The 27,835-nt window shown below is 43.8% G+C and overlaps 1 protein-coding gene and 1 long non-coding RNA gene across 2 annotated transcripts; both read right to left on the minus strand.

Annotated features, from left to right (window-relative positions):
• Positions 1 to 7,793: 7,793 nt before the first annotated feature.
• On the minus strand, positions 7,794 to 27,819 carry LOC115538204 (NACHT, LRR and PYD domains-containing protein 12-like). The gene is made up of 8 exons (XM_030349866.1): positions 27,498 to 27,819; positions 17,799 to 19,588; positions 17,174 to 17,265; positions 13,262 to 13,435; positions 12,726 to 12,899; positions 9,435 to 9,642; positions 9,294 to 9,333; positions 7,794 to 8,809 (listed from the first exon to the last, which is right to left on the minus strand). Exons 1-8 carry the CDS (start codon positions 27,739 to 27,741, stop codon positions 8,253 to 8,255), a joined length of 3,279 nt encoding a protein of 1,092 aa, XP_030205726.1. The 5' UTR covers positions 27,742 to 27,819; the 3' UTR covers positions 7,794 to 8,252.
• Positions 25,989 to 26,464, minus strand: LOC115538214 (uncharacterized). Its single transcript, XR_003975165.1, has 3 exons — positions 26,407 to 26,464; positions 26,178 to 26,294; positions 25,989 to 26,045 (listed from the first exon to the last, which is right to left on the minus strand). It is a non-coding gene; the product is annotated as an uncharacterized LOC115538214 (long non-coding RNA).
• Positions 27,820 to 27,835: the final 16 nt, after the last annotated feature.

A 27,835-nucleotide genomic window follows, 5' to 3' on the forward strand; every position in this document is an offset into this window, starting at 1 on the left:
ACGTTGTTATGGAAATGAATACGCCCTCAGCTGATAAACTAATGCCAGCGTTTTTTTTCAACTGAAAATTAGCCCCCATGTCAACTTTTTCTGCTCCTTGCTCCTTATCATGCTTATCATGCTACGCAGCATTACAAGGCTCTGCCGACTAAAACATGAGGCAATTCAAGAAGAGGCATAGATAGAATCGCCTTGTGCTCAACTGTCATTTAATACATCTGACAGATTATGTCAAGGTTTTAAAATTATTAGTATTATTATTACCAGGTCATGTTATAACACAGCTGGAAATCGTGGATTTTCTGATAAAGACTAGCTAGCCTCTTTGACAGACAAAACAGCAGAAACTATGTTAGGTGCGCTCGTGCTGCATTTTTGGTTTTGTCAAACAGGAGACGCCCACCCACCAATCAGAGGTTAGAGATTCCTGCAGGAAGGTTGCGCTCGATTTCACTAGCCCATTTGAGCCTGTTCATTACAGCATCCATCCTCTCATTGCTTGTGTAAATGAGGAAACGATAGGGTGGGCTAAGGCAAGTTTTGGGTGGGCTTGAGCCCACCCAAAAAAGGTCTAGCTTCGCCACTGCCGACTGTGTCATGCCTACACCCAATCAACTTCTCATTCAGTGTAAATGAAGACACTAGAAACACTGCCCTCTAGTGGTCGTACTTTGTTAAAGCACAGACAACCTTTTATTGATTACATCAAATACAGAACGGAACTTTGACAAGTTTAATCGAGGAGAATATTCAAACAAACCAAACAAAAGCAGAATCAACAGCATCCATTAGGAGCCCAGTTAGGGGCCCTTGAAGGAACAGTGTGTGTGTGGGGGGGGGCCTCACCATCCTGAACAGAGGTCAGTCAGCCCCCGGGGTTTTGAGCAGCCCCTCTACTGTGAGGGAGGCCCCCCAGGACTAAAGAGAAGGCCCAGCGTTAAGGACCCCTCTGCTGTGAGGGAGAGCCCCCCAGGACTAAAGAGAAGGCCCAGCGTTTAGGAGCCCTCTGCTGTGAGGGAGAGCCCCCCGGGACTAAAGAGAAGGCCCAGCGTTTAGGAGCCCTCTGCTGTGAGGGAGAGCCCCCCAGGACTAAAGAGAAGGCCCAGCGTTTAGGAGCCCTCTACTGTGAGGGAGAGCCCCCCAGGACTAAAGAGAAGGCCCAGCGTTCAAGAGCCCTCTGCTGTGAGGGAGAGCCCCCCAGGACTAAAGAGAAGGCCCAGCGTTTAGGACCCTCTCAGGGGGTGAGGATCAGGGGAGCGGTGAGAATGAGGGCGCGGCCCGCTGCTCTGGGCTATCGTCTATCTGCTGGACATGACTGCAGTGTGGAGGTCCGGCCAGCAGGGGCAGCACTGAGGAGGCCTCAGTCCTTTGTTCTGGAAGAATGGCAGAACATCTCACTGGTGTCTCACTGGTGTCCCCCTGGTGTCTCACTGCATGGTGTCCCACTGGTGTCTTACTGGTGTCTCACTGGTGTCCCACTGGTGTCTCACTGGTGTCTTACTGGTGTTGAATCAATCCTCACTGATGGTGCGCCCTCGCATAAATTGAACTACAAATGATTTCGATAAGTTAAACTCATGTCCTGAAACACGTTGGAGGGTTAGCAGTAGAAGCTTCTCACTAACTCTGATGACAGTTATATTATCTATGTTTCATGAAGGAAGGAACTTCAGCGAGATTTCTAGATTAAATCAATAAACATAATTGTAACTCTGTAATGTGTCTGTGCGTATGTTAATGTGTGTATGTGAGCGTGTGTGTGTGTATATATCCCACCAGATTACTTACTTTTGTTTTAGTATATGCGAATGTGTTCAGACTCCACTGTTGTGCGTGTGGAAATAACCTCTCCACACACTGATGAAGGGGTGAATGGAGACTCCATTGTTGTGTGTGGTAATATCCTCCCTCCCCACTGATGAAGGGGTGACTGGAGACTTTAACTAAAGGGAAGAATGTTGACTTGTTGTTCCCAACAGAACACAAAGAAACAATCTTCCGACATCACAGGTGGGCGCGTCCATCTAGATGTGTGACGGAGAGATGAGCAACGTTTGCTACAGTCCACTGGGTAGGCTGGTAGACTGATCTATCCAGCACACATCTAGGTGGACACGCCCACCTGTGATGTCATAAGGGGCCGATTTCCAAAACGGCTTGTAACGGCTAATCACACCACACCTGGTGGCATGTCATGGGACCTTTAAATCTCTGCGTTGTCCTCGCCCCAGGATCACCAACCCCGTAGCTGCCTGCCATCCACCCCGTGTGCTCCTCTGCCTGCCCAGCTGCCTGGAATCCACCCTTGCCGGTCCATCTCCTGTTGTTGTTCCCTGCCTCCTGCAGGTCGTCCTGTCCACCAACATCGCAGAGACCAGCATCACCCTCAACGACGCGGTGTACGTCATCGACTCCTGCAAGTAAGAAACCCGGTCATGATGTTTGTGAATGTGTCTTTGTATTGACTGTGTATATACTTTGGGTTTTGACCCAGTGTCTGAACACAGGCCACCTATATAAGGTGGCCTGTGTTCTATTATATGCCTTTGGTTGCACCATGTACAGCACTTTGGCCAATGAAAACAGTTTTTAAATGTGCCTTATGAATGGATTTTACTTACTTACTTACTGTGGGGATTGTTGATGTTTCCTTGGGGTTGGTCCCCCAGAAGTGGACGCTGTGGACAGCAATGACGAGCTGCCCTCTCTGGGACGCCCCGTGGCCCACCATGGAGCCCCGCCTGGGGGAGATGATGGTCATGGGAGGCCTCTTCAAGGGAGCGTCCTGCTCCCACCATAACCGCTCGTTTACATATCATAGAGGAGGGAGGAGGGGAAGAGGAGGAGGGGGACAAGGAGGTGAAGAAGGAGGAGGAGGCGGTGGAGGTGGTGGTGGAGGAGGAAGAGGGGGAGGGGGGAGGGGATGATGATCATGGGAGGCCTCTTCAAGTGGGTGTCCTGTTCCCCACCACCAGCGCTCATTTCCATCTATTCTGTATCTATGTTTGAACACTGCGTCCAGAAGCCAAACTCATTTGAGTTACTACTGCTTGTATTGAAGTTACTCGTCTCTTTTCCAACAGTTACCTGTTACTATTTTAATTAGTGACTTTATATTGTAGATCCTTGCTTCGTCAGATGAGTACTAGGCCCTGTCCCATTAACGAGAACAATTCCCTCTAATAATTAATATTATGCAAATTAGCGTAGTGAACCTGCTCCCCTCCGCCACGCGCAGCACCGACGTGTCTACACTACAGGAAGGAGCCTACTACTATTTTCATTCACGTTTGAAAATGTCACCCTTTTGTCGAAAATAAGACAATCTACACATTCAGATCGTACAGTTAAATCCAGTCTACGGATAAATAATTTAACATAATATATAACTGTTTGAGAAACATGGAAAAATAGCCGCTTGCTGAGTTCGCAACGTGTCCTGGGTCATACGTGATACTCCCTTGGCTGTAAGTGAGGTACCGGGCTGGCGAGCTGCCAAGGGACTTTAAGGGGAAATAGGCCCTCTCTCTTGCCCCTAAGTATTGGATCACCCTACCCCTCCGAGGGAACGCACAACTTCTAGGGCTAGGGCTCAAATCTAGGGCTAGGGGGAATAATAGGATGGGGCCCTAGTTACTATTGCAGCCCTTCTAGGCGCTATAAATGTTATACGATGTGGTTTGAATTAAACAGCACATGACCAAACCATTAATTTTAGAAATCAACTCTATTCTAGTCTTCTCTTCTGGTGTGCGTGTGTGTCACTCACACCAGACACAAATCAGTACTTACAAGACACAAATCAGTACTACACTCTATAGGAAAGTACTGATTTGTGTCAATCTGACAACGTTGCTGAATCAAGTATCGCTTAATCAAAGAGTCCCGATTCTCCCATGAATGGATTCCTATTCCCCCAGCCCCTGCTTGCTCTGCCCTGAGTCAAACCCCTGCATCCAGACATCGTGGCTCTGTTGCTTTTCTATTTCATCGACATTTGGCCTGCGGATGGAGTTTTAGTCTTCAGGTAGTCGGTCTGAAATGTTGGTAATCGGTCATCGTATGACGTGTGTCTAACCTGAGAGCCATGTGTGTGTTTATCAGAGGGTCTGATGAGCCGGGTGTTGAACGCGGAGGGGGCAGACAACGGTCTGGATGTGGTGGTCAGCCTGTTGACCTTTGGGCTCCTACCCCAACGTGTGCTTCTACATGGAGAGGCGGGGGATCCTGACCCCGGAATGAGGCCACGCCCTCATCCACAAGACCTCCGTCGACTGTCCTTCAGCAGCCAGGACATGACCTTCCCCTCGCCCAGCTTCGACTTCGGGGAGAAGGTCAGCAGATATTTGCGTTCTCAAAATGACAAAACATCTGTATTGTATATTAACAGAAAAAAAATAGATCAAAATTTAAGAGATTGATAATCTGGGAAACTACAAAAATCACAGCACCTTATCGGTCCCAAAATTTATCAATAGAAGTGGTTTGATTTTGATTAAAAAGGGGTGTGTGTGTGTGTGTGTGTGTGGGGTACTACCTGGAGGACTGCATCCAGCTGACCCACTTCGTCCCGCCGTCCAATGACAGCAAGGGTGAGGAGGGAGGAGATGAGGACGTAAGGAAACCTCTGTACCATGTAACGTGAAATACCATCTAAGGGCCTGATGCTTAACCACAGGCCTGCTGTCTCTGAACCAATCAGAGGGGAGCGTGTCTATGTTCCCCGGGTCCTATGTTCCCCGAGCGGGGAACATAGGACCCGGGAAACATAGGGATGACCCCAATCAGAGGCAGCAGAGATCGCCAGATAGGCTAGGCTCTGCCTAGCTGGTTAGCTCGCCAGATAGGCTCGCCACCTTTTTACTTACTTTTTGTTTTTGTATACGAGTGTGTGGTTAAAAAAGTCAGACTCCACTGTTGTGTGTGGTAATATCCTCCCTATAGACACTGATGAAAGGGTGAATGGAGACTCCACTGTTGTGTGTGTGGTAAGATCCTCCCTCCACACTGATGAAGGGGTGAATGGAGACTCCACTGTTGTGTGTGTGGTAATATCCTCCCTCCACACACTGATGAAGGGGTGAATGGAGACTCCACTGTTGTGTGTGTGGTAATATCCTCCCTCCACACACTGATGAAGGGGTTAATGGAGACTCCACTGTTGTGTTGGAGCTAACGTCTCCAGAAGACTTGGAGGATTTCAACTGAACTAACGGGAAGAATCCTCTGAACACACGAGAACATTCAGTTGATCGACTGAGTTGTTTATTAACATTATGCTTCATGAACAATTACAAATCCTAAAATGGTATCTTTAATCATTGAACATGTTGACTTGTTGTTCCCAACAGAACACAAAGAAACTATCTTCCGTTTAAAGTAATATACAACATCGTTACCCTTTCCCATGGAATCCTTATCATCATTCATGATTATGTTGTTAAATATGCTTTAAATCACGTTCCATGCCAGTCACACTTCAAAAACGAGCCATAAGAATAATCAATAAAGCTGGATATTATGATCACATCAACCTCCTGTTTTTACATTTCCGTATCATAAAGTTCAATGACCTGGTTGAATATCAAGTTGCACAAATCATGTTCAAAGCTAGAAATAAACTGCTACCAGGTAACATTCAAAAACTTTTTTTTGACAGAGAGGGGGGTTACAATTTGAGGGAACAGTTAAACTTTAAGGAACAGTTAAACTTTAAGACACTGGCTGTACGCATGACTTTAAAATGTCATTGCATCTGAATTGGGGGTGTGAAACTGGGGAATGGGATGAGCAAGGAGCTAAAGCAATGTCCAAACATGATCCAGTTTAAAAAAAGGTTCAAAGCAATGATTTTCAAAAAGGTACAGGGAAGAGGGACAGAAGTAAGAAGGAAAATATAAAAAAATAAATAATAATAATAATATTAATATATATGAAATAATATATCAAATATAGTATAAAGAGAGATTATGAGGAATACAGGAAGTATATATTAAATAAATATTAATTATTGAACTGTGGAAAAGGGGTAGGATTAAATAAGTGTTACACTTCTTCCTACTCCTTTTCAGACATATCAATTGAATGTATGTAATTTTTCTTTCGTGAAATAATTGGCACATCGCTTTTGTTTATTGTAGTGTCATGCTTTTTATTTTGTTTGGTGTTATTTGCGATGTTTGATTTGTATTTTGATACGTCTGAAATAAATGAAATCAATCAATCAATCAGGCATGGCAAAATATAAACTGATTTTGTATTCCTTTAAAACAATGTTGAAAATATATAAAATATTGAAGTAAAATAGCGTACCATCAATCAACAATTAAAACACATTTCACATCAGAAAGTAAATCTTTGTACAACCTGCTTAACCCAAAGGAAGATCTTCCTTTCATGGTTTATGCTGAACCTTTCAGAAGCCCAATAAAATGCAGCATTTGGAGTTCAGTGGAGTATTTAAATCAAACACAAAGTGTTGTCCTTCCACTGAACGGGTTGACCCCTCAGAGCACCAACAGCTGCTGCTCAACAACCCGATGCACTACAGGTACAGGTGGGTGGTCCTCTCCAACGTCAGGACTGTGAGGACCCCCCAGACCCAAGCGGCCCCCTCTAATCTGACGCTCAGCAGCCCAGCTGAACAGAGAGAGGGCTGAGAGATGAACCACGAGAGACACTGATGTTACCTGCTGCTTACCACCGGCACACAGACCTGGGCCCTGTACCACGAAGCTCGCTTAGAGGGTTAGCGAGGTATGTTGAGCTCCAAGCCTGGGTTAGTTGTACCACGAAAGTCGATCTCTTTTAGCGTCGCTGTATCACCATGGTGACTTATGCTCGCAACCAAACCTGGTCGGGAGCAGTTTTTCGGCTTAGTCTAGCCGGAGATCGGCTACTTAAATCGGCGTGCGCAGCTTCCTAGCCCCTCCTCTGACAATGGCGTCACCATTTGTGGGTGTTCCCGTGGACCCCGGCGCACTTCTCCGGAGACAAGGGTTTTACGGGACAGAACCGATCCCTTGGCATTGTCTGACGATATTCAGATTTCAGACTTTATTGTCATTGTGCAAACAACGAAATTGGGGTTCTTCATGAGAGATACAGATTCTCATCAGAGGGTGTTCGTTATTTGATCGTCCTTTTGGACCTTATGTAGACAATGATTACTGTTGCGCATTGTGTCTCAGTGACAGAGTGCTAGAGTGGAGGTAGCGCGTCAGTCTTGAATTTCTGCGCGGGGGGTTCGACTCTCAAGTGGCGCGAATTTATGTGAAGCTTAAAAAGTCCTAATTCTCATGCATATGGAATACTTATTCACTAAAGCTTATGGAATTATATTTTTGTGCTGATTTCGAACTTGAACCCATATTTTCAAGGCCGTGCTGGCACCACATGTATGGGGGTAAAATGCATGATGATAGACCGGCGAATTTGAACCCCGGTCGCTGGCGTTCGGGTCTTGTACTAATCCACTACGCTACAGCCGCTACCTCTCAGCGGTCGAAAACATGCGATACATTTCTTAAATAGGGTGTATTTAAAGTGAATTCCCTAAATGATAGAATAAGGCAGGATGGACGTTGCTTATGCATTTTTAAATCATCATCATTCTATTTGGATTAATGGCGAACAATTCTGCATTTGGCATAGTTATTTTACAGACAATATGCAGAATCTTTTCACTTATACTCATATAGACTGCTTGATCTATCGTAAAGGTGAGAAAAATGACGCAAAAAACGCCCCTTTCACGTGAACGCGCACTGAACCTAAAGCGGAAAACCTGGTTCAACTAATTGAATCTAAAGTGAGCTTTGTGGTACCATTTAACTCTGATTGCGAGTTGCGGCTCTGTCGAGCCAGGTTTTCCCAAGAAAGCCTGGGTATGTTCAGCGAGCTTCGTGGTATAGGGCACTGCTGTGGGTTTAGATCCATGAAGGATGTGTTTGTGTGAGTGCATGTCTGTGTAAAGAAGTCTGTGTACGTGTGTGTGTGTGTGTGTGTGTGTGTGTGTGTGTGTGTGTGTGTGTGTGTGTGTGTGTGTGTGTGTGTGTGTGTGTGTGTGTGAATAAGTCTGCATACGTTTGTGTGTGTGTGTTTATAGAGTGCGATGTGTTTGTTTGTGTGCGTGTGTGTTAATTTCTATGTACATATGAGTTTGTTGGTTTGGGTGTGTTTATGACTACATGTCTACATGTGTGTGCTTTTCCATGGGTCTATGTGTGTGTTTGTGTATCTACAATGGACACTCACAGAGACACTGAGGAACCAGGCTTACGTAACCCAACCCCAGGGAGGAGGACCTCCTGGGTGAAGGAGGCCTGGAAGGTGTGGATGTGTGTCAGTGTGCCTGAGGACCCCCCTCCACCTGGGGACACTCTGTAGAAGGACAGAGAGCCAGCGGGCCGGTCCAGATACACTCCTACTCTGTTAGAGCGAGGGGGGGGGAGACGTATGGATGTTGAACTACCGTTGTGAAGGGCAGTATAGAAAGCAGCATCAGTGTCGTCATCACAAACAAGACTCCAGGACTTGTTGTTCAATCCAAGCCTGCTGTCATCACCCGCTCCTCTCCTTGTCATTCCTCTGTATGCCACTCCTATATTAACCCGTCTTCCCCACTCTACCTCCCAGTAACAGCGGCCAGTCGGACCCTCTCTACACAACACCTGGAGCTGGTCATCAAACCTCTCTGGGTGATCAGGATACGACTGGTCCACTTCAACCCGCGTCACCTTCCTGCTGTCCTCAGACAGAGAGAGTCCTCTGTGGGCTGTGTTGGGGTCCAGTGTGAGTTCACAGGCATCTGACGGGAGGAACATGATTAGGCTGCTAAACCAATATTATTAATTATAATTATCATCATCATCTTCATCATTATTAAATAAACAGCATCACCAGCTCAAATTGAAATCTAAGATGAAACACATGCATCATTCAAAACATGTTAATATAATTATGTGCTACAGATAATGTAATGTAACAAAATGATAATTATTATAATAGTGACAAGATGATAGTATAATTTAATAGTTTTTGAATATAAAATAGACATGTAATTATGATTTACAGTATCCTGATTATTATGGTGTTATGTCTAATGTTGTAAAATCATCACTCATGATATAATCACAGCAATTATGTTAATGTTTATATATGTAAGATACATGATGTCAGTCATCAGCTTCATTCCCAGATTTCTGAATGAACAGACGTCACCTCCTGCTGTGTGGATGGACTTTCCAGCCCAATAGTTAGTCTGCGTTGTGATGAATCAAACAGACACTTACACTTCTTTAGAGCTGGTTTCAGTCTCCACACTCCACTGTGCTCCACACTGGGGGGGAAACAAAGTGAGAGCAGCATGAAACATTCACCTTCATCATCTGCTGTCTCATCACTTTTCAGAGGGTTGAATCCTTGTAGGAGACATTGTCTCTGAATGGTGAGCTGTCCTCTCCATACCTAAGAGTGTCCAGTCTCCAGGGTGGATCCTCCAGTCCAGCAGAGAGCAGCGCAGCTCCTGAGTCTCCTGGGTGATTGTAGCTCAGGTCAAGCTCTCTCAGATGGGAGGGGTTGGAGCTCAGGGCTGAAGCCAGAGAAGCAAAGCCTTCCTGTGTGACCAGGCAGCCAGACAACCTACACACACACACACACACACACACACACACACACACACACACACACACACACACACACACACACACACACACACACACACACACACACACACACACAACATGCTAGCAGTTAACAGGACAGCAACCCCTCACCCTCACATCAGCTGGCCAGTGTTCTGTCAGCTACAATAACCTGTTAACTCATAACACACTAGCAGCTAAAAAAGACAGCAAAGATAAACAACCCTTCAAACTAACATATATTTTTTTATGTTCCTGAAATCCTCGTCCTCTAAAGTTCTGTTCCTCCTCTGGCCTCTCATTCTCCCATCTGTGGTCCACGGGCATGTTGAACCCAGCCTACAAATGAATAATGATGCTCAATCTGTCGGGGATCTTTGCAGTTCAGACCAAAGATTCGCCTCGCAACGACTTGTAACAAGGCCGTTTTGGAACTTCGCCGGGGAAAAGTTGCAGCAGTTGTGGTAGAAATTAATGATTATATTCTATGGTAAACCATGAATAATATTAGGCCTATATATCTAATGGTAGAAAACATTTAAAGCGTCTCTGGATTCTGATCCAGGGCCTGACACGGTGCCACAGAGTCTGGGGTCAGGGCGCATGTTGGAAGGAACCCACCAGAGGAGCAGGAAGCTACGGGGTTAATGCGTGCTGACCGCAGCCTGGTGTCCTAAATTATTTTGTTGACAATTTGGTTCGACGAATTTATGATTGATTGTGGGCGGAAACCTCAAACAAAGAAACTGTTTTGTGTGTGTGAATAAAGAGGAAGCCGCGATCCGTTGACCGCCAGTGCTTTGCAAACCATGGGCCTTTATTGATGCTTATTTGTGGGTAGCAATAAAGTCTCTGTCAATACTTGCTCCGGACCACTCGATTTATTTTCCTCTCTCTTAAATTAGTAAATTAAACACTCTTAAAGTGTTTTGTGTCAAATTGCCAGGTCAAGTTTTAGAACACAACGACGTACCTATTTCTCTTCAGCCAATAAGGACACACCACAGAACAACTTGTACATCACGGCCTTACTCCGTCCCGGTCCCGTACTGTCCACAGTACATGTTAGCTATAAACTTTGTTATGGTTACATGCGGCCATTCCCACATGCCCCCATTCAGACACCTTTCAGTAGGCCTACTGCCATTCCGACAGTCTACCAATCAGTGGCGCCATCTTCAGGTCAGGATTGGGGGATCGTTATTATTTAGTTCAAATGTGTTCAACCAAAAAGTGCCATTTCAGTATTATTTATCTGTAATTTATTTGATTAATTACAAATTTTGTTCGTGATGATGTATGAAATAACCCATTCCATCAATTGACGACTGCATTTTACAAGTGTGTTATGAGTGGCATGGCATGCACTCATTTAACATGCCCTGGGAATGTATAAATATTCTTGAAATTTAAAACTGGACCATATATTCATCAGAGTTGGATTAAACTCAATGCAGGACAACTATTGGAGTAGATTGGACGAACATTGGAACGAAATTAATTGTTTGGAGTGCTGCGGCAGAACGAATCAAGGAATGGGCGCAGTATCGGCCCAAAAGCAACAGGCCTACAATGCGCTTTACAAAGTAGAAAGGCGAGAATATAGCCTAGTCCCCCCCCCCTTAAAACACAAATTCTCGAAGGGGATCAATAAAAATAAACCAACAGTTTTTGCAAATAGAAATCTCGTTACAAAGAATGGCGTAGGCACCCTGTTTATGCTGCTGAATAGGCCTGAAGTAGGCCTGATTAGGCTTCAAATTCTCGGCTTTCTAACTCGCCGTCCTCTCCTTATCAGGCTTTTTTACACTAACAAGCCGGTACGGTCACAGCTTGGTACACCCGGCGATTTCACCGTCTTGTCTCAAGTTTCCCGTGTAAAACCGATGGGGTCAAATCCCCCTACCATGGGTCACTGGAGAAGGCGGGATGGGATGCGCACGGGGTCTAGAGCTCTTAAGAATCATTTGCATACTCCTGAATGTTTTGATTTTTTTATGAAGGAAGACACCCGCATGCAAGAATGAGTTCACGTAGAGTGTAGGCTGCAAACGCGATTAACTATTTAGTGCCAAAACACCAACATATTTCCCGACAAAAGCCTCCAAGGACAGTTCCTCTGCGTCTCTCTTGTAGAACGAACCATCTTTCAACTTCTTTGTTTAATGCGCTTTCGTGATCAGCAGCTCGCGGTGTCACTTATTCTCCAGTTAGAACTGCTCATGATGATATCGCTGGGTTGTCTCTGTGGAGACAGCGCAGCAACACCTCTACCCAAGCCCCCCACCCCGGAACCGCTGACCCGTCGCATTTACATCAGAATGAAACCCAATAAACCTCCCGGACCCTAAATGTGTGTGCAGGGTCCGGCAGGGTAAATTGGGGTGCTAGCTCAAGTAGACCCCGAAGCCGCCGCCAGGCGCGTCCATTTGCGCCGCCATTTGCGCCATTTGGAATTTCAGCCGCCGCCATACAATAATTGTATAAGCCAAAATAAGCCGCCATCTGATAAACTTTGGCTGAGCCAGCTAGAATTATTTGCATCAAGTAATAATTCTATCACATAGTAGGGCGTTGACTCTGAATGTGAATGAAGTATTGATCAGACAGCGATTTATTAGAAACCTAATAAACCGTTGGAAGACCGGTAACCATAGCAAAGCCGGTAAACAAACCTAGCGAAGCCCAATCCAGGACTTACTGAAGGAATTTAATGGTCAAAATATTATTACTAAATATTTGAATATATTCGAATATTAATATTAATAAACAAACGAACTTCGAATTTGATTTTTTGAAAAAAGAATTCAGCCATTTGTAGCCATGAAAAAATTGGCAGCTGCAGCAGCCATTTCGATTTTTTGCAGCAGTTTGAACTGTCCCACTTTTAGAACGTCGCAGCCCGTCTCGTCGCAAGGAGTTGGAAGGAGTTGCGAGTTGCAAGTCGTTGCGAGGCTAATCTTTGGTCTGAACTGGGCTTTAGACACGTGTCGTCTGTTCTTTTCGATCACAGCCCACCTAGTCCTGGATCATCCCTTACTATTAAACAAACCCAAAGACACATTTAACCCTAACCCTGACCTGAGAGTTTCCAGTGTACAGTGTGGACTCCCCAGTCCAGCAGAGAGCAGCTTCACTCCTGAATCCTGCAGATCATTGGTACTCAGGTCCAGCTCTCTCAGAGTAGAGGAGTTGGAGCTGAGAACTGAGGCCAGAGCTTCACAGCATCTCTCTGACAGATGACAGCCAGTCAGCCTTCACACACAAAATAAAAAGATCATGTTTATGTCTTTAACATTTTCCGTAATTGAAAGACAAGTTATGCCAATTTTTTTTAGATTTAAACGCTAATAATAGGCTTTAAAAAAAGCCTGACTACATGTGAATGGTAGCATAAGAATAATAAAAAATAGTCAACTGTACTTATATAACATACAACTTATACTGTCATGGCAACAACGATATAAATATGTTGAGTTATTCTTGTAATTATTTAGGGTTGTGAATTTTTACTTTATGGCCTTAAATCTGTAGATTAAATGCCTTTATTGTAGTTTTTTTTGTACTCTAATATAGATCCTTGTGCTTTGAAGGTTTGCACATTGAGTAAAACTGACCTGAGAGTTTCCAGTGTACAGTGTGGACTCCCCAGTCCAGCAGAGAGCAGCTTCACTCCTGAATCCTGCAGATCATTGTTACTCAGGTCCAGCACTCTCAGACGAGAAGAGTTGGAGTTGAGAACTGAGGCCAGAGCTTCACAGCATCTCTCTGACAGATCACAGCCAATCAGCCTGCACACACAATAAACAGAACATGTTAGGAACCCTGATTTAATGTTATAGACGACTTTTCTGATAGTTAGCTATCAGAAACTTTTCTTTTCTGATAGTCATATACAAATGATGATACATTATTCTTCTGTAAATTATACTGTTGTGATCACGGCCTTGGTCACCGTGTCCGGGTGCCGCAAAGGATCCTGGGAGGCTCGGGGGGAAGCGGCACTGTCACGTTAAAATTGTAACGGGGGCGAAAATTGTACCGGCCTACGTCATCAGTTGTTTACATCTTGACAACCTGCCTGGCAACAGACGACGCGATCGTCTGTTGCCGGGCAGGTTGCAAAAAACATTCGGCTCATGTTTCCAAAAGACGAAATAACATAATACAGATAACGGATCGCTAGATGACACTTGTTTTTACTTTATATTTGTATTGTATTTAATTGTTTAATCGAATAGCAACAGACGACGCGATCGTCTGTTGCCGGGAAACGGGCGTTTGCGTCAAATGACGTAGGAAGGTTCTTGAACATTCGCGTCCTACGTCATTTGACGCGATCGCCCGTTTCCCGGCAACAGACGATCGCGTCGTCTGTTGCTATTCGATTAAACAATTAAATACAATACAAATATAAAGTAAAAACAAGTGTTATCTAACGATCCGTTATCTGTATTATGTTATTTCGTCTTTTGGAAACATGAGCCGAATGTTTTTTGCAACCTGCCCGGCAACAGGCGATCGCTTCGTCTGTTGCCAGTAGGGATGGGCAAAATGATTATTTTCCGGGAACTAGTTCTTTCAGTTCAGTTCACTATAACGATTCGTTTATTTGATTCGTTCGTTACGTCAGATTACGTCATTTGGTGTCTGCCGCCCCCCCCCCCCCCCCCGCGAGACGGCCGTGAGCATAATTTAAACCACTTCTAAGCTCTAAACCCCGTGGAAATCGAGAAGATACACTATATAGTATAACCAAACGTCCCACCAATATTTATACCACTTGCTTACTCTCTATATTTCACTCATGGTTTTACATTTATAATTTTATTTTACTTTACATTTAATACTTCATTGTTCAGGCATTACAGAACTTTCATGGTCATAAATAAAAAATACGAACTGCAGTTTAATTTCTTTGTTTGTTCTTAAATTGACGTAGAATGGAGCAAAGACTCCTGGGATTGGGAAATGCGTTTATCCAATAAACAGATGGAGGTCAAGTCTATTTTCGAAAAAATGTAGGGGGATATATGAGTGGCCCCACGTCGAATGGTATGACCCAAGATACGTCAGACAGAAAGCGCGCATATTCGACGGTACCGCCTTGTCATTGGTTTACCCAGGTGCCATTCCAACACCATTGCTACCTCTCATTGGCTGAATCTTTGAGAACGTTGTAGACTCAATCAATATAAGTCGCGGGGAGACGAAGCTCTGTTCGTTTGCATATTTTATTTACGTGACCATATTTTTGGTTTCTGTTTAAAAAAAAGAATCAAAGAACCAGTTCTTCTTGTTTTGGGGAACCAGTTCTTGTCGTTCACGTTCGGGATTCGTTCGTTGTAACGAATCGGTCGCGACCGACACATCCCTAGTTGCCAGGCAGGTTGTCAAGATGTAAACAACTGATGACGTAGGCCGGTACAATTTTCGCCCCCGGTACAATTTTAACGTGACAGCACCGCCACCAAGCGAGTCGTGTGTGTGTGTGTGTGTGTGTGTGTGTGTGTGTGTGTGTGTGTGTGTGTGTGTGTGTGTGTGTGTGTGTGTGTGTGTGTGTGTGTGTGTAAAACAAAAGGCAACTCTCTGGGTCTTGCGTGTATTGTGTAACTGCTAACCTGGGCCCCGTTTCCCGATAACGATGGATCCAAGCTTGTACGATCATTCTCACAAAGGATTTTGCGAAGCTTCATAAATTTCTTTTGAGCGTTTCCTGAAACTGCTCTTAACATGGACGCGCATGTTATGCTCTAACAACGTTTGTAGGCTTGAAACTGTTCACTGACACGGTGCTGAAATGGGCTCTATCGGATGGGGAGACGCAGGAATTTCACAGGAAATTAGGTTCAAATATGACTCCATCAAGGCTAACAACAGAGTATCCTACGAAAAGAATAGACTGCAATAATATGAATGCCGAAGATATTGCAACACAATTGATTAGGCCTGGGCTGACATATGCTTTGTCAGTCCTAATCTTGAATGCACTGTGCGTATATTTTTTCGAGGCATTTTCCCCCCTGAAACAATTCCATGTTACAAAAATCTAAAACAGCTTGTGTGACAACTACATTTATCTTAATGTGCTGATTTCTGAAACATGCTTTGCTCAGCAAAGAGAGCAGACTTTATCTGATTCCTTATAAGGTTTCATTGATTGGCGGGCACTCTCTAGTCTAGAATCTTTGGTGTAAACATTAAAAATGCAACGTTCCATACATTCATTATCAGTCAAAGGCAGAGGCTGGGCATTGACACACGGCTATTGCTGACCCGATTAGAAGAGCTTGGTCTAGATCCTGCCCATATTGTTGGGCAGGATGATGTATAGGCCTTTTTACGCTGCCAAGCCGGTTCAGTCGCAGCTTGGCATGCCCGGCGACTTCACCGTCTTATCTCAAGTTTCCTGTGTAAAACCGAGGGGGTCAAATCCCCCGTCCGTCACGGCTTTCTTGGTTCACTGGAGAAGGCGGGGCTGCGCACAGAGTTTAGACCTCTTTAGAATAATTTGCATACTCCCGAATGTTATATTTTTTTTATGAATGAAGTCACCCGCATGCAAAAATGAGTTCACGTCAGTGTAGGCTACAAACGCGATTAGCTATTTACAAGTGCAAAAACGCCAGCATATTCTTTTATTTTGCTGACGAAATTAACTAAATTGGGGTGCTAGCTCAAGCAGGCAATTTACCTTGGGTAGTGTTAACGCGTGGATCGTGCCGTGAAAAAGGCGTGCATAAGATGGCATATTTGGCAGCGTAAAAACGCCTTATGATGGTGCTGGTAATGGAAGCGGGAAAGCACGCAGGGTTCAGGCACGCATCACAGCAGTATCCCGCAGCAGTCTACGTTCACTGCAGAGACCACGCTCTCCATTGTGCACTCCACTAAGGTCAGGGATGTTCGTTACTGTCTAGACAAGGTCCAATTAATAATGAACTTCAACACAGCCTCACCGAAGCGCCTACAGTGCTTTATGGCAAACAATCGCAATAAAAAACGCATGCAGAAATTCTCCGACACCCGCTTGTCTCAGCATGATTCGTTTACAGTATGTCTTCTGTCATTAATCAATACGAGGACCAACCACGATTGTTCAATTAAAATCAGAGGGAGATATTAAGTGCTGCTCGAAAGCGACCTCCCACACAAGACCAATGGAATAATTTGATTTAATTATATGCCTTGTGAGAGGGTTGCCTTGGGACGTGTCATTTGATTGGTACATTTCGGCTGCACATTTATTTTTGGAATTTTAAATTGCTGCCATAAATTATGTTGTTGTTGACTCTGTCAACTCTCTGGCAACTCTTGGATAACTTTTCAACTTTCATTTCCCCACATAAACAACAAGGTGTAATATGTCCAATGGCACCACTCTAATACATGTGGTCATCAAAGGTACTGAGTTATTATCTGATATAGTTTGACGTCATTTAGGTGTGATTCTCAAACCAGGGGGCAGTAGTTAAAAGTCTTCTGAAACTGAACCTTGTGGTGTAACTGTTGCATTTAGTAAAACTGACCTGAGAGTTTCCAGTGTACAGTGTGGACTCCCCAGTCCAGCAGAGAGCAGCTTCACTCCTGAATCCAGCAGACGATTGGAACTCAGGTCCAGCTCACTCAGAGTAGAGGAGTTGGAGCTGAGAACTGAGGCCAAAGCTTTACAGCATCTCTCTGACAGCTTACAGCTGTTCAACCTTCACACAAAAAAACAGAACATGTTGAAAACCGTGATTAAATGTTTTATAAGACTTTTCTGATAGTTAAACAAATGATTATACATTACATCTTTAAATGGTAGTTACATATTAGGTGTACAATGTTGGTACTAACAAAAATGCTATAACAGAAAACTGTATCATAATATTACTTTTATAGAATTATGTATATAGTGTGTATCGTAAAACATGTTATAAGTATGCCTACAGATATATGTTGCATGTTATTATAACTTTTGTATTCTAGCATTATGTATATTCTATTGCATTGCAATACATCTGCTTAGTGCACCGTCAGAGATGTTTTTAAATTTACTACAACTTTTATATTCTAGTATTATGTATAGTGCTGTATTGTTAATGCATCTTATGAGTGAACCTACAGAGATGTTTTGGAGGCTTTGATCAGTGGCAGCAGCCCCAGAAGACCCTCGTCAGAAGCAGAGTATTTCTTCAGGTAAAACACGTCCAGCTGCTCTTCTGATGTCAGTACGATGAAGACCAAAGCTGACCACTGAGCAGAGGAGAGAGATTCTGTGGAGAGTCTTCCTGATGACATGTACTGTTGGATCTCCTCCACTAGAGAACTGTCATTCAGCTCATTCAGACAGTGGAACAGATTGATGCTTCTCTCTTGAGAGAGATCTCCACCTATCTTCTCCTTGATGTAATGGACTATTTGGGTATTGATTTGTGACCTCCTTCCTGTCTGCCCCGGTGAAACATTTTTTGTTAGATTGCTCAGTAATTTACTTCCTCTTGGTCCCAGCAGACCTTGTAGGAGCATCTGATTGGTCTCTAGAGAGAGGCCCAGGAGGAAGCGGAGGAACAAGTCCAGGTGTCCGTTCTCACTCTGTAAGGCCTTGTCCACCGCACTCTGGTAGAGGAGGAGGAGTTCAGCTTCCCCGGAGGTTGGATGTTCTTCTGAGAGAAGGTTGACACCAATGTTGATGTAGGACAGAAAGACATAAAGGGCAGCCAGAAACTCCTGGATGCTCAGATGGACGAAGCAGAACATCCTGTCCTGGTACAGCACATACTCCTTTTTAAAGATCTGGGTGAATACTCCTGAGTACACTGAGGCTGCTCTGATATCGATGTCACACTCTGCCAAGTCTGCCTCGTAGAAGATCAGCTGGCCTTTCTCCAGCTGGTTAAAAGCCAGTTTCCCCAGAGAAACAATGATCTCCCTGCTCTCTGAACTCCAGTGTGGATCTGTTTCAGCTCGACCATGATACTTCCTGTCCCCCTGTATGGACAGAACCCTCAGGAAGTGGCTGTACATCTGAGTCACGGTCTTGGGCACCTCTTCTCCTCTCTGGGATGTTTTGAAGAAGTCCTCTAGAACTGTAGCAGTGATCCAACAGAAGACTGGGATGTGACACATGATGTGGAGGCTTCGAGATTTCTTGACGTGAGAGATGATTGTGCTGGCCAGTGTCCCCTCTCTGAATCTCTTTCTGAAGTACTCCTCCTTCTGTGGGTCGGTGAACCCTCTCACCTCGGTCACCATGTCAACACACTGAGCAGGGATCTGATTGGCTGCGGCAGGGCGTGTGGTTATCCAGATGCGGGCAGAGGGAAGCAGGACTCCCCTGATGATGTTTGTCAGCAGCACGTCCACTGAGGTCGGCTCGTTGACATCCGTCCAGATCGGGTTGTTCTGGAAGTCCAGAGGAAGTCGACACTCATCCAGACCATCCAAGATGAAGACTACTTTGTCAAGGTCGTATCTGTAGATTCCTGATTCTTTGGTTTCAACAGAAAACTGATGAAGAAGTTCCAGTAAGCTAAACTCTTTCCCTTTCAGTAAATTCAGCTCTCTGAAAGTGAGGAGAAATGCGAAGTCTATGTCTTGGTTGGCTTTGCCTTCTGCCCAGTCCAGAGTGAACTTGTGTGTTAAGACAGTTTTACCAATGCCGGCCACTCCAGTTGTCATTATTGTTCTGATTGGTTTATCTTGTCCAGGTAAAGGTTTAAAGATGTCTTCACATCTGATTGGTACTTCCTCTTTGGCTGTTTTCCTGGATGCCTTTTCAATCAGACTGACCTCATGTTCCTTGTTGACCTCACCACTGCCTCTCTCTGTGATGAAGAGCTCTGTGTAGATCTCATTCAGAGGTCTCTGCTCTCCGGCTCTAGCGATTCCCTCAAAAACACAGTGGAACTTCTTCTTCAGATGAGCCTTGAGTTCATGTTGCCACTGGACCGCAACAGCTCCTAAATCACAAACCAGAAGAAACATACCATTCATATTTCCAAGCAATATTACTGGTGTAAAGAATAAAGTATTATGCAACTCTACTTAATATGGATCTTATAACTTCATTGGTAGTGCTGTTGTTGTTGAGTATCAGTGGTATCAGTGACTTGCTAACCTGATATGACAAGATAGTGGTGCAACTCTTCCACTGAGTTATTCTGCTGTTCATCTGCAGTATAATGTTTAAAATTCTTCAAGCTGATACCCCAACAATAACCCTACATATTTGGATCAAACCATTCAACCTGATACCCCAACAATGACCCTACATATCTGGATCAAACCATTCAACCTAAAACCCCCACAATAACCCTAGCCTGGCTCCGCCCGCCTAAGAACTTCCGCTCAATTTCAATTTCCCTTCAGTAATACGTCTGCGGTATGTTAGTGGGTTTTCTCCGTCCAAGTTTTGTGCGTCCAATCAGCGAACAGAGGGAGTGGCTGAGAACAATGACGTGAAAGTCAGCTCTCGTTGACGGACATCTTCACGCACACTGTTTGGTTTGTTTACAGCCTGCGCGCAACGTAATTCCCGGCCAAACGTTAGCGATTGGTTATGGCAAATCCAGAGTGGCACTTGGCAGATCCAATAGTTTTAAACTTCAACAGACACCCGCCTTCAAGTGAGTTAACGTTTGTCAATTGAGTAGGTCCAGACTCTCAGTGCAAATGAAATGATGTACAGTGTTTCCCCTAGGATGGAGTTGCAGCAGCGGAGGTGAAATGTTATGCTTTTTGCGCGCAATTTTTTTGTGTGCTCGCAAAGCGCACCCTGTCGGGAGGATTCTATGTGTCTACTGGCAACATACATGCAGTACATTTGTGCACATTAATGAGCAGGGGAAATAAGGAGAGATTGAACATATTACAAGTAGAATCTTTGAAAACATTATTTACATTTATTTAACAAAAAATATTTATATCAACAACCACCCTATACATTAAAATCCCATAACCCAAATACTACAACAATCGAAAAGGTCTGTGCCTCAAACCAATGCATCTTCCCACTCCCTCCCCCCATCACAAAGGTTGTAGTAGGAGCATAAATAGGCCATGCCTCTATTGAACAAGTTTTTGGGCTCTAGAGTCAATAATGGCGACGCTACTGAAAGTGTTGCTAAAAACAATGTATATTGACATTTTTGCTAAAAAGAAATTTCTTAGAAATAAGTAGAGATATATTTTTCAAAACATAAGGTTGCAGTAAGACCATAAAGAGCCCATGCATATGGAAAACGTTTTAGGGATCTAGAGTCAATAATGGCAACCAGGGGCGAGTCTAGGTTCTGACTTTTGGGGGGGCTCAACCCCAAGCAGCCATAGGGTTATATAAAGTATATAAAGTCCTGTGCAAGATTTTTTTTTCTTAGTTACAATGCTGTTGTATGTCTAAGCCGATAGCTGGCAGTGTCAGCTAAATAATGCAGTTCTGAACCACTTAAGTGATGAAATGAAAAAAGACTGATTGGATAAAGGAATATTCAATGGTTGTGAACTCGATTAACAAAATTGAGGTACATTAAATTTCTTTTGTGTAAGTTTCACTCAAGAATGACCATATTTTCCTGAATATGTTACTGAAAAAACATGATGTCGCCTCACTTTCATGGACCCATACAATTTATAAATTGTATCAACATAAATTTTTATAAAACTTCTGATGCAAAAAAATCAACAAGTGCAACATGCACTAGTCGAATACTATGAGAAACAGACCACTATTTCGGGAGCACTAAACTATGTTGTCTCACCTTCAGGGACCCATACATTTTTATAAAACTTCTGATGCCAAAAAATCTTGTTGTTCTGAAGCAAAAAAAAAGGGTGCTAATTTTCAGTTTAAAAATAACTGCTGGCATTATTTTATCAGCTGAGGGCGTTTTCATTGCAATAACAACGTGAGCTAATCAACAAGTACAACATGTTCTAGACCAGTGGTTCTCAATCATTTTTCTTTCATTCCCCCCCTAGGAGACAGACATTTTATCACGCCCTCCCTGAATTGAAATAGCCTACTATTGAGAACCTGCTAATATTTATTTATTTATAATAATAAAATTAACGGAGATAACAACTGCAACAACTTAAAACTATTTCCAACTTCAGTTTATCAACTCAAATTGTAACATTTCAACAAGACTGCTAAGTCTGTGTGAATCTCAAAACAGAGAAACAAGAGCAAATGATTCACTGGGGTTTGCATTTAATTATAATATTTTTAAAAAGTAAACATTGGTCACTTGTCAGCTTCATCAGCTTATTCCCTTTCAAAAAAAATAATTTATGTTCATCTTTCAAGCATGAATAAAGACACCAAGTCCCTCTGTCATGACTTTGTGAGATCAAAATTCTTGTAAAACATCTGACCCTTGGTCTTATGTTTATTTAAAATAAAATAAGTAACCTATTAAAATAAATAAATAAATACATAAGACACCAAGTCCCCTCTGCCGCTCACGCCCCCCCCTGATACTTTTAATCAGCTGAGGGCGTTTGCCTGAGTCTCATAGTATTAGAACATGTGGTACTTGTTGATTAGCTCACGTTGTTATGGCAATGAATACGCCCTCAGCTGATAAACTAAAGCCAGCATTTTTTTTCAACAGAAAATTAGCACCCATATCAACATATATTTGATATTTTTCTGCTCCTTGCACCTAATCATGCTTATCATGCTACGCATCATTACAAGGCTCTGCCGACTAAAACATGAAGCAATTCAAGAAGAAGCATATATAGAATCGTCTTGTGGTCAACTGTCATTTAATAGACATCTGACAGATTATGTCAAGGTTTTAAAATTATAGTATTATTATTACCAGGTCATGTTATAACACAGCTGGAAATCGTGGATTTTCTGATAAAGACTAGCTAAACTCTTTGACGGACAAAACAGCAGAAACTATGTTAGGTGCGCTCGTGCTGCATTTTTGGTTTTGTCAAACAGGAGACGCCCACCCACTAATCCGAGGTTAGAGATTCCTGAAGGAAGGTTGCGCTCGATTTCACTAGCCCATTTGAGCCGGTTCATTAGTGTACAGCATCCATCCTCTCATTGCTTGTGTAAAAAAAACTGGGAGAATATTAGATTTGAGGACGAAACGATAGGGTGGGCTAAGGCAAGTTTTTTTTCAAAAAGGTCTAGCTTCGCCACTGATGGCAACGCTATTGAAATTGTTCCTAAATAAAAAATCTTAAAAAATAAAAGATATATTTTTCAAAAATTAAAGGTTATAGTAGGACCATGAAGAGGCCATGCCTCTATGGAACAAGTTTTGGGGCTCTAGAGTCAATAATGGCGATGCTATTGAAATTTTTTGAAACCATTGTGGTCGTTTTCAGTTTTGCACTTTGCAGACGGTCCCTAAGCTCGCGGCTGAAAGCCAACTGCTCGTAGAAGCCAATGCAATTCACCGTTCGCTAAAGACGGCTCGTTTGGATCAAACGAGCACCTAGCAGCGGCGTACCGCCACTGCTAGGTGCATATAGGGGAAACACTGAAGTACGAGAGTCTGGTAGGACCAGGCTAACAAAAACCCTACATATCTGGATGAAACCATTTAACCTATATATGAGTATCTTACCACTCCCCAGCTTGTCGGCCAGTTCCTCCTGGTTCATCTCCATCAGGCAGAGCTTTGTGATGTCTACCACTCCCTCTATGGCACGCCTCCTCCACTCCTCATTCTTACCATCCTCCTCCTCCTTCTCCCTCTGACTCTCTGAGCATTGTGGGTAATCTGAGAAGAGATCCCTCCAGAGCTTCTTCAGCTCCTTGTCTAGAAAAGCGTGTGCGTCCCCCTCAGCCCTCTGAAACAGAACAAACATCAAGGAGAACTTCACTTTGAACTAACTGAGGACATCAGAAGCATCTGTCCTAGATTAACGTCTCACTGGTCTAAAGAGGGAAAACTGGAGACTATAAGCTCCACAAGAGATGCTTTTATTGCCCATGTAGAGCCAGGTGCACCACTAAAGATTGTGGGCCTTTTCAAATAATATATTGGGCCTCCAACCTAGACCAACCACCATCCTAGAAAATCCATTTAAACACCCAAGATTGATAGACTTTAGGGTGCACTCACACTAGGCCATCTGGCCGTGGCCGTTGGCCGTTTTCACACCTAACCGTGCTCAAATGGCCCCATTGTTCTCTAGCCTGCACTCACACTAGGCCATCTGGCCGTGGCCGTTGGCCGTCGCAACTGTGGCCTGGCCACGGTAGGCTCTTGTACATACGTCATCACGTCGTAAGTAACACGTCATCACCAAGCGTCCGCTGCATGGACCATAATAAAGTCTGCCGCCAGTCAGAGTTCTAACGACAATGGACAACAACACAGAGAACACAGTTCGCACATTGCTGAGTCTGTTGCTTATTTGGATATATGTTTACCCTTAAATGGGAAAGAAGGCTTGACGCCTTTATTATGTCCGTGGTTGTTGCATGGACTATACATCATCCAGCTCAGGTTGCGTAGCCGTGCGTGTGCCCGTGTTGGCTCATTAGCATCTGTACCGTAGCGGCCCGTACCATAGCAGCACACCTCTCCCAAGTGGCCAAATTGGCCTGGCCTGGCCAGACTGGCCACACTCACACTGGCAGATTTGAGCATGGTTAGGTGTGAAAACGGCCACGGCCAGATGGCCTAGTGTGAGTGCACCCTAACTCTAGTGTAGCCTATAGCTAATTACCCAATACTTAGCCTGCTGTCATTGACCATTGATGCATGAATGTCAGAGGTACATGAGTGGCATCGCTCATTACTGTTGCTGTTCTGGCAAAAGGCTTTCCTCTTGAGAAATTCATGAAATTCAGTGGTGTTTTACATTTTGGTCAATTTGTTCCCAATGTTTTTCAGATGCCAGTAATGTCAGAACAGGACAGAAAAGACACAGAAGCTGTGTTCGAAATCGTTCCCTATACACTCGTTCCCTATTCCCTATATAGTGTACATTATATAGTGCACTATATAGGGAATAGGGAACGAGAATTCGGACACTACGCTGAACATTTCTAAACGTCATTTGCGTCAGTAAATGCGCCGTGTATTTGTGTGACGTGATGCGCCGACATCATCTAAACAAACCGGGCTGGAGGTTGTATTGATGTTGAATGTTACATTTCCTTGTTCAAGTTTTTTCAAATTAATTTTGAATGTTAAATATTCTATGTTAAATCCCAAATAAATTGTTGACATTTCTAAACACAAGCCGGAGACTCCATCATTAAATGTATTCGTTTTCGCGGTTATTCAGCTTCTTCTTCTCCCCTGGAAAAATACAACCGCATTGCATTGTGGTATACGGGAGTAACATGTAGGGAACATCGTATGTACCCTATTTTAAGTCCACTATATAGTGCCCTATATAGTGGACCACTGAGAATTCGAACACCCTACAAAATGGCGTGCACCCTATTTAGTGTACTACATCCATGATAGGGAACGATTTCGAACACAGCTAGAGTGTCTTCATACTCTGCTATTACTTATCACCACTAGGAGTCAGTATTCACTAGGGCTGTAACGATACACAAACTCACGATTCGGTTCGTATCACAATTTTTGACCCACGGTTCGATACATTCCAGGATTTTTTTTAATTTAAAAGGCATTTTATTTAAACAACACTTATATACCAATTAACTTAATGTAAAATTTAATAACAAATAATTTGGAACACTGAACAGATTTGAACAGAAAGAATACTATTAAAATATAGCTAAATTAATAAATAAATAACCAAAGATTGCAGTTGGAGGATGCTTTTTGCTGGTAGGCAAAAACCCTTAACTGTTTGGTTGGTTTAGTCAAATATCCTTATTAGCGCTTCTTATTAGGCTATGTAGCTTAAATAATGACATAATCAGGTTTGATAGCCTATCTTTCAATAGATGGGGAAAAACATGAACGTCTAACATGAACGACGCAATAACGAGGCATAGTGTTACGAGTAGCGTACGTGTGTGCGCGAGAATGGCAGTGTGCGTATGCGTGTGTGAGTGACGTCAGCGAGTGAGTGGACGAGCGAGGAGAGCGAGCGGTAGCGCGTGTGTCTCGTGAAGAAGCGAGTCCGGTAGAATAAAGTACCCATCCTGTCAAAAATCGGTGGTCGCTTCATTCCGACCTATAAGCAGACAAACTGCCAGTCAAATCACACAAAACAATAGAGACAGGATCACACAGGCAATTTTTTTCGCCCTTGGCCCACTCTGGATAAATGTCGTTCATATCTCATGAGGACTTCGACGGCTGTGGAGAAATGCAATCCTCCGTAGCCACGGAGAGCTGTCATCACAGAGAGGGCATCTCGTCAAAGGTAGTTTTTCATTTACACACCTTGATCAGCTCTGTTTGATTCTGCTGTACAGACTGAGCACTGGTAACCTTTGACCTCTCCTGGGGACGCCTGTGGAGAGAACGCACACGCACGCACACACGCACGCGCACACGCACACACACACAGTATCTTTTTAATAAAAATATTTCCTAAATTGTAAATATCAGTTAGTAAAACTACTAGTTTGTTGGAAACTCCTACCTCTCCTCTCTGGAGGGGCGTCCATCTTTAAGGTGAGGAGGACGATCCATAGACCGGTCGCTCTTCAAGGAGACACAGCTGGGTCCAGGGGAGTCTGCTCTCTCCCGCTGCTCTGGGCTTCAACACAACACACACACAGCTTTTACCAAGACTGATGATGGAGTCATGAGATATCGGTGCTGAGCTCTGAGAAGGACAACAGTCACAGACAGTGAGATCCTCTTCTTACCTCTTAGCTTTGCTCTGGCGGCCATGTTCCCCAGACAGAGTGGTTTTAGAGGTAGGACCCCCCTCCTCTCTCTCCTCATCCATAGTAGACTGGAGACCTGGAGACAAACACAATGCCATATTGTTTCTCTGGATTCTCTTTAAGTACCAAACATGAAATGACTTCAGTGAAGACTTCCTATCCTCCTCCTGTCTGACACACACACACACACACACACTATCTGTCCCTCTGTCTAGAACTACACTCTATCACAACCTATGTCTAGATCACAAACTCTATCACTCTCTCTGTCTAGAGCTACATTCTAATCGCTCTCTATGATCTTCTAGATCACACACACACACACACACACACACACACACACACACACACACACACACACACACACACACACACACACACACACACACACACACACACACACACACATCCTTAAGGGGGGGTAAATTAGGATGATTCCAGGGGCGCAGCACTGACGGGGGCGCCCCAGAGGACACTGGTGGTATTATCAAAAGTAGATACAAAAAAAAAGAAAAAGTTATATTTTTCGGATTAAATCATCAAATTAAGGTGGTTTGTTTCCTTGTTTTGTTGTGGTTTGTTTCTCCATTTTTACAAAATCGTTAGAAAGTCTTCACCCTATTATCACCCCTCTCATTTGTCATTATTTGGTACAGCCTAACGCTACTGCAGAGCGAAGTAGCAGCCAGGCAGATCGTTGTGAAGCAAGTGCAACAGCTCCTAAATCCCAAACCAGAAGAAACATACCATTCATATTTCCAAGCAATATTACTGGTGTGAAGAAAAAGGTATCATAAAATTCTACTTTAAATGGATCTTATAACTTTATTAGTAGTGCTGTCGTTGTTGAGTATCAGTGGTATCAGTGACTTGTTAACCTGACATAACAAGATAGTGGCCTCTTACACTGAGTTATTCTGATGTTGATCTGCAGTATAATGTTTAAAATTCTTTAAGCTGATACCCCCACAATAACCCTACATATCTGGATCAAACCATTCAACCTGATACCCCCACAATGACCCTACCTATCTGGATCAAACCATTTAACCTATATATGAGCATCTTACCACTCCCCAGCTTGTCGGCCAGTTCCTCCTGGTTCATCTCCATCAGGCAGAACTTTGTGATGTCTACCACGCCTTCTATGGCACGCCTCCTCTGCTCCGCGTTCTTACCATCCTCCTCCTCCTCCTCCATCTGACACTCTGAGCATTGTGGGTAATCTGAGAAGAGATCCCTCCAGAGCTTCTTCAGCTCCTTGTCTAGAAAAGCGTGTGCGTTCTCCTCAGCCCTCTGGAACAGAACAAACATCAAGGAGAACTTTACTTTGAACTAACTGAGGACCTCAGAAGCATCTGTCCTAGATTAACGTCTCCCTGGTCTAAAGAGGGAAAACTGGAGACTA

This window comes from Gadus morhua, unplaced genomic scaffold (genome assembly GCF_902167405.1).
Source record: "Gadus morhua unplaced genomic scaffold, gadMor3.0, whole genome shotgun sequence".
NCBI classification, from domain to species: Eukaryota; Metazoa; Chordata; class Actinopteri; order Gadiformes; family Gadidae; genus Gadus; species Gadus morhua.

Bases quoted from the DNA above. Each gene is read 5' to 3' on its own strand.
- LOC115538204 (XM_030349866.1), bottom strand. From the start codon at position 27,741: ATGTTTGTTCTGTTCCAGAGGGCTGAGGAGAACGCACACGCTTTTCTA. The intron at 9,643-12,725 runs GTCAGGGTTAGG...GTGTGTGTGTAG, and splicing joins TGTACACTGGAAACTCTCAG to GTTGTCTGGCTGCCTGGTCA. The intron at 9,334-9,434 runs GTCTCCTACAAG...CCCAGTGTGGAG, and splicing joins GCTCACCATTCAGAGACAAT to CACAGTGGAGTGTGGAGACT.